General features: G+C 43.4%; 1 protein-coding gene across 1 annotated transcript in view; it reads left to right on the top strand.

The window, feature by feature from the left end:
• The window catches only part of FANCL (FA complementation group L), a 50,652-nt gene extending 38,132 nt beyond the window's left edge, over positions 1 to 12,520 (top strand). The window contains exons 8-14 of the mRNA XM_044429483.1: positions 5,404 to 5,554; positions 7,981 to 8,064; positions 8,980 to 9,025; positions 9,103 to 9,184; positions 10,563 to 10,679; positions 11,481 to 11,552; positions 12,294 to 12,520. Coding sequence (XP_044285418.1) covers positions 5,404 to 5,554; positions 7,981 to 8,064; positions 8,980 to 9,025; positions 9,103 to 9,184; positions 10,563 to 10,679; positions 11,481 to 11,552; positions 12,294 to 12,326 — 585 coding nt within the window. The 3' untranslated portion in view covers positions 12,327 to 12,520. The remainder of the gene's footprint in view (positions 1 to 5,403; positions 5,555 to 7,980; positions 8,065 to 8,979; positions 9,026 to 9,102; positions 9,185 to 10,562; positions 10,680 to 11,480; positions 11,553 to 12,293) is intronic.
• The last annotated feature ends 917 nt before the right edge of the window (positions 12,521 to 13,437 follow it).

The raw sequence follows: 13,437 nt of genomic DNA, 5'->3' as shown, positions 1-13,437 counted from the left end.
GCTGGGGGCAGTGCTTATCCCTGCTCTGCGCCACTTCCACACAGCCCCAAATGCAGCTGGTGGTTGCAATTGCAAAGGGCCAGCCGGGTGGGAGAGCTTGCAGAGGGCCCGCTTGCAAGGGTGGGAGGTAGAGATGCTTGCAGAAGGGGCCAGCTGGGCGTGGGGGGGAGAGTTTGGGGGGGAGAGCATGAGCAAGCCTTGGGGAGTCCCATCTTCTGTGGGCCACCGCGCATTGTTCACAGAGCAAGCAGCCCATCATGGCTTATTAACTGGGTGTGGCATGCAAACTTACCCAATTTCTTAACCGGGGGTAGATTGTGTAGGGTAGCGTATTTGTCATGCACAAACCACGAGGCAAACTTGAGAGCAGTGGAATACCTGACTGCTCCTCACTTCCGCCCACCCACCGCCCAGTGATCCCTTTGACAGTGACCGCGTTTAACCTGTTGTGAGCCAAGTGCCCGAATGAGTTCTTGACTTACCTCTGGATAAGCCTGTGCCGCCACCCTCCAGCCTCCAACTTCAAGAGGACAGCAGTTCGGGACCGGGGATTTAAGCTTCCCTTATTCCGCCCTGATGCTGAAAACTCCCCTCCCACAGAGGGTGGTCAGAAAGGGCATTTTTGCCTTTTCTTAACCATTCTCTGGAGTTGGAAGACTGAATGTTGGCATGAACGGGGGAAATTTCTTGAATCCCCCTTCCAAATCATAATGGTCTCAAAGGAGGGGGGCTTCCTCAAGCAACTGCCTGTGCTAAGAAGAAGCATGGGCTTTGAGGAGCAGCCAAGGATGCTTTTTTAAGCATCACCGAAAATAAACAAGCCCCTCAGCTATCTCAGCTGAAAAAGTAAGGTAGCTCCTCCACTCTGGAGATGTGACATCTGCGTGTCAGCACGAGGCATGAAAGCAGCTGTGGGGCAGAGGACTCATCACAGCAGGGGTGCAGAGGAATTGTGCTGCAGAGGAAGCAAGCGGGACACGTTGACGATCGCACGGGCGGCCGGGTTTGGAGACCAAAGTGGTCAGGCAGACGGTTGCAAGCAGAACCAAGCAGGGGCCAGGGCGAGATGAGGGTGCGGCGTGCTCTTAGTATCACAGGGGTGGGGAAGAAAAAGGCTGGAGCCCCATTCACAGCCTTCAGCAATACACTTTTGCCCCCACACTGTCCAGCAGCTTTTCAGGAGGGAAGGAAGGAAGAACCGTGCTCCCATTCCTGCTTCTGGGAGCCACGCACCGCTCTGCCTCCATCTCTTGCATGTCTATAAAATGATAGGGTTTGGGGATGGAAGTCCAGAGGGCATTCTTGGGCTGGTGGCACTCGCTGAAATCAAATTAAGGCCTGGAGAGTGGAAGTGTTGTAGCAGTACCAGGTATTTCAAGGGTGGGAGCCAGTCCCAGGGCATGCCAGGGGGAGCTGACGCTGCATTTATGCTTGAAAACTGCTTCATACATTATGGGACCGATGCAAAGTCCCTAATGAAGGCTCCTGTTTCCCAGCAACTATTGAGCACTGTACTCGATGCTATGTTAAATATTTTTAACCTTAAAGGGAGCGCCTGGGCACCAGTATGTACTGGGATCCTTGTGTGCTGGTAGGGAGGTTGTAAACTTTCCCTCTCATCCACTCCTGAAAAGGATTGTGTGTGTGCTTGCTTTTTTGGGGGAGAGAAGTCGTTGTGTGAGAAGGTTTAGAACAGAAGTAGAGTTGGAAGGGGCCTCTAAGAGTGTTGTGTCCAAGCCCAAGCTTCACTTCCGCATGTGGGCACCCATCCAGCTACAGCCCTGAACCTTTCCAGCTTAAAGGTAGTTCAACAGACTATGCAGGCCTTCCCCCCTTAAGCGAGGAACTCCCAATTTGGATTATGTCCTTATTTCAGGGTGAGAAATGAAGATCAGCTGCTCACTATGAATTGCACCTAGCTACTTGCTTGGTCTTCAGAGGTTACGATGCATAGAAGCTTCTCACTCCATGGAGAGGCTCACTTACCAAGTATCAGTGAACATCACTGCTTAATGGGACTGCTGGTTTTTAAAGTTAATCTGGGCATTTCCCAAGCATGGTCTCTCTACCAGCCTGCTGCTACACAGATTTCAACAGTTGCAGACAAGATAGCTTGACTAAAAAATGAAGCTCAAACCGTTCCCCCCACCCTAAGCAACGGCTGCCCTTCACTTGGATGTGTAAATCTAAAGCACTGTCGTGGCAGAAGTGCTGCTATAAGGACAAAATGCTTTCATCCAAACTGTAGCTTACTATTCAGCTCCATTTGATCATTATCCTGGAGCTGTAGGAGGACCAGAAAGGATCCATCTAGCCCCATCCATTGGCCAAAGAGCAAGAGCCCTCATTAGGGCAAGAAGACTAGCCAGGGAAGGCCAGACTGACCTGAAGTGCATTTAGCCTGCTTAGAACTCGCCAACTTGGCCTGCTCTCTCCTCGCTCTTCTTTTTCATCCACACCCTTTCCGTGTGTGTCTGTCATCATAATTCCTAAGCCTAAGGACACTGCCTGGCCCTTTTTTATTGGTATGAGCCACTTTGGGAGACAATAATTGCTGGAAAAGCAGGACAGAAATGCATTTAATAAATATGGGTCTGTATACTGATTGTCCGGCATGCCAGCTGCGCCTTTCCTGGAGCAAGTAGACCTGGACTGGATTATGGTAATGCATTCACTCTACATGAGGTTACCTGTGAAAAATCCTTCAGATACAAAATGGCATTTTAAGAATCCTAATTGGTGCCAGATTTGGGGAGCATGTGACTAGGAAAACATTAAACATAAAATGATTAGAATAGCAAATCATGTGAGGGTGGCTAACACAGATGAAAGGTCAGCGGTGACACTTGAAGAATGGGAGCGGGGAGCGAAGAGAGTTGGCCTGCTTGAACCCCTAAAAGCTTATACTGACCTGGAGATGGCAATTAAGGGATGCACATGGTGAAGTTAAAAGCCTTGCCATACCGTATGGGAAGAGAGCAGGCATCTTCCCCGTTTTCCTCTCTCCAGAAACCCCCTCCCTGCAAACTCCCGAAAATGCTGCCGTGCTTCTGCTCCGGGTTGCCTGGAGCCTTGAGAAGGAGCACTGCTGTTAGGGGTCGGAGGCAATGCTGAAACTTGGTGTTGTCATCTCCACGTGCTTGTGTTTCGTTTTCCAACTTGATGTTGTTGCTTTCGAATCACAGTAATACTTATTCCAGCCGGTTCCCTTTATTTTTATGCATTGGGTTTGTTTGCAAGATTAGCAATACAGCTACAGAGCACCATGCAGAGGGACTAAAGGTGCACTCTGTGTGCAGAGGCCTTCTTTTGTTCATGAAAGGATGCTTTGTGCCTTCTGCTTGAGTGCTTTGTGGAAAAGAAAAAGCAAATGGAAATGTTCTTGTGTGCGTAGGAAAACTGCTGGAGAACCTAACGGTTCCAGAGGTTCACAGACTGTCTTGCAAGTATTCGCAGAACAGCAGCAGTGGTGCAGCTGTCTCTCCAGTTATTTGGCCTCCACTCTGTTCCTTTTCACTTTTAATACTATCTGTGCTGGTTTGTACTACAGTTTGCACATCACCACGGGCACCCACTGAGTGGAGGAATAATCTAGCATCAGACTGGCTTTTTATGTCTTGACCAGGTCCGTCGGAGTCCATGCCAGTTGCTTAAGAACCTTGTATTAAGAAATAAACTGGTTAAAGTGTAAAATGGGTGATAAATTCCTTATGATTTGCATGACAAAGTAATGTGGCTGATTTTAAGATAGAGATTCAGATATGCATATGGAAAGTCGGTTGGCAGCATCAATGAAGCATGCAAATAAGATCAGATGAGCAGATCACTTTAAGAAAAGATTTGACCACCTTTTAAGGAACATCATCGAAAAATTGCAATTAGTATTAAAATTAATTGGATTTCAAAATGTATCTGTGGATTCTAATCCCTTGATGTTTCTTTATTTCTACTGAAAATCCTTTGAATTCCCTAAAGATAAAGATAAAAATGATTATTAGAGGATTTATCTGTATGTGATGTAGGGAAATGTGAAAAATCAAAATGGAAAGCAACTGTTGCAAGTACCAGAAAATTATGCTATTAATTTAAGTGTCATCAGAGCACAAAAGATCACATTCCAAGACAGTGTGAAAATTATTAAAATACTGGAAATAATAGTACTTAAGATGAAGATATTATGCTCTAAGATCTGGTTAAGTGACTGACACTATTATATCACTTCAGGTATTATAAAAGTAACAAAATGCTTTTAAAGATAATAAGCGTTACATTTTGAGATTGGCAGTATTCACACTTTTCTGCTTAAGTGCTTTCTCACTTTAATATAATTTAATAACAGTAGGGGAAAAAATCCAACATTTTCTTTCTCAAGCGCTTCCCTTCCTCTCTTCAATATTTTTTTCTATATATAAAATAAAAAAGCCATCTAAGCAATTTTTAAAACATCTAAAACTTCATATGTGTCTTTTGGCATTATGAAGAAGCTTGGTAAAAAGACCCATATTTATTATTGCTCTCAGAAAGTATAATGTCGATTTTTAATACTTCAGAATTTAGAACTGTACAACTTTGCTTCATAAAAATACCCCATTCCAAATGTCTTGCTACCTTCAGATGTAACTAAATTTCCATATTTGGAAGAAAAAACTTGGATTATACAGTTGGGTGATACACAAGGCCTTATCAGATGTCTCTGCTAGGCCCCCCAAAGGAGAGCCAGAGGTCTCTGAGACTCTGTTTTAAAAGCCGTGATAAATGTAAATAGAGAATAACCACACAAGTCTTTCCCATCTTCTTGAAACATGAGTCAGCATTTGGTTCCCAACACACATTTTAGTTAGGAATAAACCCCACTTCCTTGCAACTCCTTTAATCGCAGCATTCTTCTAGACTTCCTGGTATTCCAGAGCCCCTAATGTTTAATGCACAATGTTGTGTAGGAATGAGTTGCAATGCAAACCTGAGGATGATCTCATAAGCAGCTATCAGTCTTTGTAGGGTTGTTCACTTAAAATTGGACACTGGTGGAAACTACCACGTTGGGAGCAATAGAGTAAAATAAGTTAATATATATATAAAATACCAGTTTTGAATTTAAAATAGTTTTATACATGTCTAGCTTTTCCAATCATTGTGGAATACTGTGTGTTGAAAATATATATAAATATATATTTAAATGTGTTTAAAGATGAATTATATAGTGAAAAAGATTACAGTATCTATGTAGCCCATTCAAAATTGAAAAAAGTGTTTTCTAAAAAGAAAAAATCTTTTGCCCTATATTTTACATTTAGATGTATGCTAGACTTAAAAGTTGCAACAGGCTGTTATTAAAAACCTATTCTCTATTTCTGTTGGTAAATTGCCATCTATGAAATTGGTTACACTTTCCTTCTCTCTTAGAGCTCCTTATTAAGCATTCACAGTCAGTTCTTGGCAGCATTAGAATCATTGAAGGAATTTTGGAATGCTCTAGATGAAATTGATGAGAAGACCTGGGTACTTGAGCCAGAAAAACCCACACGGAGCGCCACAATGCGAAGAATTGCCATTGGTGAGAATTTTAAAAAGCAACCCCTTATTGGCTTCAGATTAATGTAAATAAAAAGCACAGAAAAGAGAAAAACATTTGAAATGGTTTGTTTTGATATATAAAAATCCTTTTAAACAGACTCACTGGTATCTGCTATTAAATCTTCATATGGTTTCTTGGACAGTGCAGTATCAAATGTTTCACAATTTAGATAGTAAGATCCTCGAGGCAGACACCTTCCCCCCCTCTCCCGTACATTATTCCCTAAGGCAGCTGCCGTGTGTGTAAATTTCAATAACAGGGCTGTCACTCAGTTGATTAAATTTGCATAAGACACTGTTTATTAAGGAAAGAGGCATCCTCTGGACTGACTCAAGAAGAAAGCCTGTTCAAGCATTCGCCTCCATGTGTTCTCAGGCTGGGTGGTATGAGGAGCTGTGCTTTGGCCCCACCCCTCCTCTCTGGCCCTTGCAGCCGCAGCCCAAACTGAAGGAAGAATTGGCAAGTGTGAGCTGAATGGGCTTCGAATCCTCCACACCGTGGAGAACGCTCTTTGCGCAGGGCTCCCAGTCCTGCAGATCTTCCAATCCATCTGCAAAGGTCCAAGGTTGCAGCTGATGTGGACCAAGGCGATGGAGCCAGAATTTAGTCACACTTTAGTCCCACTGAAAGCAATGGAAGAAGTCAGTCTGAAAGTCTCTAACTCATTCTTTCCATGGTCATCTGTGCACTCTCACATGTGGGTTCTGCGGCTGTGTGGAGCCTGTTGTTGGAAAGCTAAGCTAAGCGTTAGTTTGGGTGGGAGCCCCTCCCTGCCTGTTTCCTGCATCCATGCGAGGAACTCCCACTCATTCCCTCCGTTCCATTGAGACTGCCTGTAGGTCCCAGGTGTTGTACTGCTCCAGTCTCACCCCTGTGGCCCCTGCAGAGTGGGGCTAGTTGTCTTCAGTTTGACACTGAGTTGGGCCAGTGGGAAGCTTGTTGAGCATGCACTGATGACCCTTTGAAGAACAACAATTCTTCTTCTCCTGTTCTTGCAGGAGAGGTAGAATGTTCTGATAAGTGGCCATCCTAACCTTTCTTGGAGTGATAAGCAGTCGATGCTGCTGAGGTCTAGGATTGGGCTGATTCCTCCATCTCATTTTGGAAACATGAAATAGCGAGAGCTGAAGCCTTGGGAAAAGTCGGAATAAGAGACTCTCTCTATCATCCCCTTGGAGAGTGATGACTTGAACTCTGACATCAGTGTTGGGGACGGAGCCATGCTTATGTGTGTGATGCACAGAGACCACAAAGAGGAACCATGAATTTCTCTGGATTCAACTGTTTCTTTCTGGAGGATGCATATAGATGTCACAGCAGGCAATATCATAGAAGAAAAAACACTCCTCTTCCACAGAAGGAAATGTCTCTTCTAAGATGGCACCTGGCATCCATGATTTTTGTAAAGACTTGAATTAACCGTTTTAAAAAGTCTGTTGTAATATTTAGAGCAGGGGTCTCAAACTCATGGCCCGCGGGCCAATTGCCGGGACGAGCAGGGCACTGGGGAGGGGCCCTGCAGCCTTCAAAGCGCCGGCGGCACCTGGGCCGGCCACGGGATGAGTGGCCCACCACCACCGCGGTGGTGGAATACTTGATGCGGCCCAGCCTCACCCAGACTCTACTTCCAGCGTCCCCCAGTTAAGTTGAGTTTGAGACCCCTGATTTAGAGGCACTTCAGTTGATTGAGATTGGAGTCCTGTACAGATAATTGTTAATCCCAACCTCAGAGGATTAAGGATATCCTACAGAGGATAGGAGTTGACAGGTGACCTTCACCTCCCCGCTCCTTCCATCCTGCCAATTCACCCTGCTGTGCTTTGGACCAAGAGGGAAGAAGGCTGGAGCATCTTCAGGAAGTCTCCTCCCCTCCCCTGACTCCTGGAGTGTCTCCTTTGCCTCTTCTTTGAGGTCAGTCCTAGCACCTCGGAGAAGCAGATGGCATGGTTCTTTCTGTGGCGGCTGCAAGTGGGAGGAACTGGGATCTGAGTGCGGATCTCTGGTTTGGAGGTTGGTGCACTTTTCCAATCGCAGATCTGGGGAGCTGAAAAATCCCATGGGGACCACAAGATCCTTCTTCAGAATGTTTCCATTGACTAGCCGAGGAGTCAGCTAGGCATGTCAAGCCCGATTAGTAATTACATGTGTAAAATATTTTGTCAGTACTAAGAAGTGGGATGGAAGAACAAGAAAAATGGGTGGGTTTGTGACTTCTAAGGTAGTCAGTGCAAAAACTGGCAGTGGAGAGGGTATTGTTGTATTGTTTTTAGAAATGATGGGCACAGAAATCTGGACTCAAAGCCTGAACTTGAGATAATTATCGCAGATGATTTTCCATGTGTGAAGTCCAGAATGAAGACATTGTTGTTTTTAAATCTGTCTGTCTATATCCATGTATGTTTCAGGAAACAACGTTTCAGTTAATATAGAGGTAGATCCCAGACATCCGACCATGCTTCCCGAGTGTTACTTTCTTGGAGCTGACCATGGTAGGGACTAAACCTTTTTAAATTCCCATTCTGCCAATCATAACGACTTTTCTGTTGCACTTACATTATATGTTTCTGCAGGCTAACTTTATAGTGAAGCAGGTGTACTTGTTTCAAGCAGCCAACCTAGAAGCACATCAACTTAGCTTTTGGAAATTTTTAGAAATTGCAAATGCTTGCAGTGAGAAAGCAATTGCAAGAGGCAGTGCATTACACGATGGGTTTGCAGTGCTTAATAATGGCTTACTGATCCAAAAGATGCATTTGTGCAGTGCATTTTTTTCAGTGTCCTGCATGTTGAAATTCACGGCATTGTAGCAAACCCCAAGAAAATACTAGAAATGTACAAAATCAAAATACTAGATGATTTTGTATGTTTTTGTTGTGAGCCGCCCCGAGGCTTTGTTGCGATGGGGGCGGCATAATAATGTTATAAATAAATAAATAAATAAATAAATAAATAAATAAATAAATAAATAAATAAATAAATAAATAAATAAAATGTAGGTTTGTGGAGATGTAAAAGGATGCTAATGACCAGTATCCACTTTGGGTTCACCTTTTTAGCCTTGTTATGCCATCTCAAACATGTCCATTCACTTTTCTATATCATAGTTTTGAACACCGTGAGTACCTCAGACATTACATGCTTGAGCAGCTGTGTAGTTCTGCATAGCTTGCTGCCTTTTGAGTCAATGTGCTAAAAAAATTAGGTAGGATTGGAAAAATAGATAAATTCCCAGTTGTTGAAGGAAGTTGTTCTCTGCTGAACAGGGCAGCCAGTTCAAAACATTAGTGTAACACTGCACTTCTAGGCTGAATCATTCTTTCATTTTTTACTGTTCTTCTTGCATTCTTTTCAAATATATATAAAGTTTTTTGAAGAGTTTTAACACACATAATCCTTGTTTACAGTGGTAAATCCTTTGAAAATCAAGCTGAACAGTAACATACACCTATGGTAAGTGTGCTTGGTCTTTGCTAGTAAATTTATTCCTTTGTTAGAAAATTAGCAACAATATTTTCCTTTTTTTTCAGGGATCCAGAAATTAGTTTGTTACAAAATTTGAAAGAAGTTTTAGAAATTGATTTTCCATCTCGAGAAGCTCTTCAAAAATCTGTAAGTCCCTGCCTCTTTATGTTCATATTTTGAGTGCCATATTTTCAACCATGGTCAACCATCCAGAAAGCTTTTGCTATTGGTTAATATTGAAATGAAATGAAACAAAATTAAAAATATTGGACTAGAGTGGCCACTCTGTGATAAAATCTGGAAAAGAATAGTGGTAGTTAATATTTGCAGTAAAGACAGCTCAAAGATATTCATGATCAGTGAATATCTGATCATGTGAATGTGATCTGATCATGTGAATGTGATCAGTTTCTTCTTAGTATCACTAGGTGATTTTGAAATATGGGCATCACTTAGAACAGGGGTCTTCAAACTTTTTGAATATGGGGCCAGTTGAAAGGCTGCGGTGACCGCCACATGCCAGTGGGGGGGTGCCTGGGGGCGCGGGCCAGTGAGGTGCCGTCAGGCACTCGCGAGGCGGCATCGGGCACGCGCGGCGGTGGCTCGCTTAGAGATCTCCCAGCGAGTCCAAAACCATCTCCAAGCGAGCGAGCCACCACCTCCCCACCTGGGCAGCAAGCGCGTGCATGGGCGGCAAACAGCGGTGCTGGCCGGCCGGATGGCCATGGCGGGCCGGATCCGTCCTGCGGGCCGTAGTTTGAGGACTCATGACTTAGAAGATAGCAAAAAAGCTAAATATAACTTAGAATGTGGCTAGGATGATTGTATAATTACTGTTTGCTGTGAATTCATTTATTAATTAATATTCTGAACATGTTACCCTAGTACATTACTGATATTCTGGTGATATTTCATTATAATTGTAGAATGTCCAGATCAAATAAGGCCTGTTTCCCACAAAATGGCCACTAGATTGAGACCAGTTGAAACTATGACTAGATAAGAAAATTTCAGAAAGCTTGTTTCAGTTTACATTCCAAGATTCTGCTTCCTCACAATTTTATTTATTCATTAATTGCATATCTATACTGAATAGCTGAAGAACTCTGGGCAGTTTATAATAATTAAAACCATAAAATACAATAAAATGACAACATAAAAACTGAAAACTACAATATAAAATACAAGTAGAGCCGAAGTAAAACCTAGGAGCAGTACAAAGATTATTTCTTTGTTCCTTGATAGCTGTGCTCTGGGGTTCTACGTGGCTTTATTCTCCCTCCCATGCTGTTTAACATCTACATGAAACAACTGGAGATCTGGGCTAAGTGTCCATGCAACAAAATTTTGAAATACTAGAATTTCTGTGGAAATAAGGTCTCCACCTGGATCTTCTTAGTAGCTACATACCTCAGTTCTGTTGCCAGAGACTTTCAGAGATGGGCCACTGAGGACAAGAGACAGTCCTTCACTTTTCTGAAGGATAACATTGTGTCATCACCAGAATGCATTCGTTATTTTTAAGGACTTCTCTATGGATTGTGGGATCTGCTACGCTTACCGCCTTGACGGGGCCATTCCGAACCAAGTCTGTGATGACGCCCGCTGCGGTCAGCCTTTCCATGAAGCTTGTTTATATGAGGTACTCGCAAGTGTCCAGGACCGCTCTAGGTGTACGATTGTCCACACATGGATTATGTCACTGAAAACGGAATAATTACAAAGTGTTTTTCACAAGCGAATGGATGGAGGGTATGTCATAGCCAGGCCTACACACAGGCAGAAGAAAGCAGCGCTATGACTCCTGCCTTGAGCGAGCCCTGCCTGTGAGAACCTATCGGGGAATTCCTCCTCTCCCTGGACAAATTGGGCAAAGCTATCCTTGCAGTGTTTCTGCCCAAAAAGAGAGTGGAGACTATCTGAGAAACCATTTGTGCAAAGCCAGGACTAGAATGGCCAGTTCTGTCATAGTTATAACCTGCACTATCCCAAAGGCCATGCAATACAATGCCCATTTCATTTCATATATTTATATACCAACTTTCAACAAAAGTCTTCATAATCATACTTACTGTACGCCCTTTTAAAGCACAAAACAGCTCGCACTCTTCCCCTTCTGATGGGTTTAATTTAGCCCAGCTCCTACTGCCCGAAAAGGGTTCCGGTGGTGCCTTCACATGGATTTAGGCATCATTTGTGCTCACACTCTTCCCATGAAGCGCATCCTTTCAGATGTGGCTTAAGGAGGTGGGGCTTGGATTGGCTTTTGGTGGGCTGTTGTGTTATGGGAACAGCTGCATCGAATTTCTTCTTGATTTCAGGCCTTGAATGGGTTCAACTGTGACCCTAGTTTCTTTAGGGGTTACTTTATGGGGCTTATCTGTACTTTGGGACTCCTGATCTTTAAAATCAGCGGATGATTAAAGCTTGTACTTTTCCACAGTGGCTCCGTGGACTCCCTTCTAGTCGACAAAGTTTTAATGTCATCTTTGGCGAATGTCCGTATTGTAACAAGGTAAGAAAGAGTCATGCAGTTGCACAGGAACAACTCTAGATTTTCTTGTATGAACCAGATCCTGCTCACCTCCCATCTGGGTTCAGGCGGAAGCAGCCTAGGCGGATCATCTACCCAGGAAGTACATCTGCAGAGCCCGCTGGAGAAACCACTGACTGGTCTCCCCAGAACATATGGGTGATATAGAAGTCCTCTTGTGGCAGGTCATGTTCCTCTGTTATTTATCTCAAGGCCGGTGGCTTCTTGAGAAATGGCAGTTTTGGTAGTTACTGAATTTTGGAACTCCTTTCTGATTCACCTTTATAGCAGGTCTAAAGCTGTCTATTCCATCCAGCTCTAAAACTGTATTTTGTTTTTCAGTTTTAATGACTGACTCAAATTTGTATTGTGTCTTTAATCTTGTGAGGTTTTAGTAAATTTACCGTGTGTTGCCCCAGGCAGGGTAGCAGATGCTATCTATAAGTGTAATAAATACCTGGAGTGTATAAATGTTTCAGTCAGTGTTTCAAACTAAAATTGATATGTGTCATCATTCTTTGAAAGACTTCAGTATACACACTTGGATATTTCAAATGCCACTGACATGCTTTGGCATATGAAAGCAGGAGGAATCAAATTTGTAAACTAAGAATTAGGGGAAAATTCAGGGTTTTTGTATTAAATGCACTGGAGAATGTTGTAAGCAAGATTCAAGGAATTTACTACTTTTAATTTATTAACCTGCTTTGAAAAAATTTTCAGCAAATCACATTGAAGCTGTCGAAGAAAGTCTGAAATGGAATTTCAGGAGAAATGTATCTACATACATCTGCAATCTAGAAACATACATTGAAGGACCTTTTAAAGGAAATACAGAGAAAGCAATATTAAGAGGAAGAGGACTGCAATAGCCAAAATATATTGGTACAGTTCTTGACGCAGTACAAGCTGAGAAGTGCCGCATACAGAAGAACTAGTCAAAGCTTGAAAAGGTTCTGGTTGACAAATTGGTGAAGATGTAATTCCATTTTCTATAGATTTTTCTCCAATTTTCTGGAAGGTATTGTGGAAATATGTCCTGTGTGGTGGCTCTCTCTTTTCCTGAGGAAGGAGAAAACAATATATCCACCCTTTATTGGAAATTTGAATAACAGCAAATATTTAAGCCTATGCTCTGCCTCACAAAACTCATATTGCATAGCCAAGGAAGTATGGGACACAGAAGATTGTGCAATTTCTTAGAATTACTTTTGTCTGCAGGGAATATTGGAATATTTGCATGCCTCAGTGTAAAGCAAGGGAGTGTGCGTTCCAAGGGTACACTGCGTGTGTTTTCCCTTGGGTGGCATTATTGTTTGAGTACGAAAGACTTGATGAAGGGCCAGGTTCAGTCCTATGCTCTAGACGGTTTGGCCAGAGAATGTATGCCTTGCACCGCCATTCACTCATTTTTCCGTTAAGAGTTAAGCTAAAATTCCGTGTGGCAGGACAGTCTTTTTGTTTTCCCTGAAAAGCACATCAGTAACGCAGCCCTGCTCTCCTCCCCACAGCCTAGTTGCAGTACGCTAGAATGAGCCTTTTTACCACTGTTACCAAATCAGGCTGACAAGAGTAGGAACAGAGCAGCTGATTTTGAGCACTAAAGCAGAGTAAAAAAAAAAATGTAATCCCTGCGGGTACTCCCTGCCACCTCTGTGTAGGGAAGTTTGATTCCAAACCTTTATTCTTGCTGGATCGGGGGAGTGGGCTTTTGTCTTCTCCACGCCGTTTGAAAGTATGCATGCTCCACAAAGGGCTGGGAGGCCTTCCGTGGCAGGGCGCATGTGAGCCTGACACCCGCTGCCGTGCTCATTTACTGGTGCCCAGCCCGGTTTCTTCCCCCGTCTATTTCCTATGGACGATTGGC

Source organism: Varanus komodoensis, unplaced genomic scaffold, assembly GCF_004798865.1.
Source record: "Varanus komodoensis strain SLA01 unplaced genomic scaffold, ASM479886v1 scaffold2, whole genome shotgun sequence".
NCBI classification, from domain to species: Eukaryota; Metazoa; Chordata; class Lepidosauria; order Squamata; family Varanidae; genus Varanus; species Varanus komodoensis.
The sequence above is the reverse complement of the archived record's forward strand: the minus strand, read 5'-3'. Positions and strand labels throughout refer to the sequence as shown.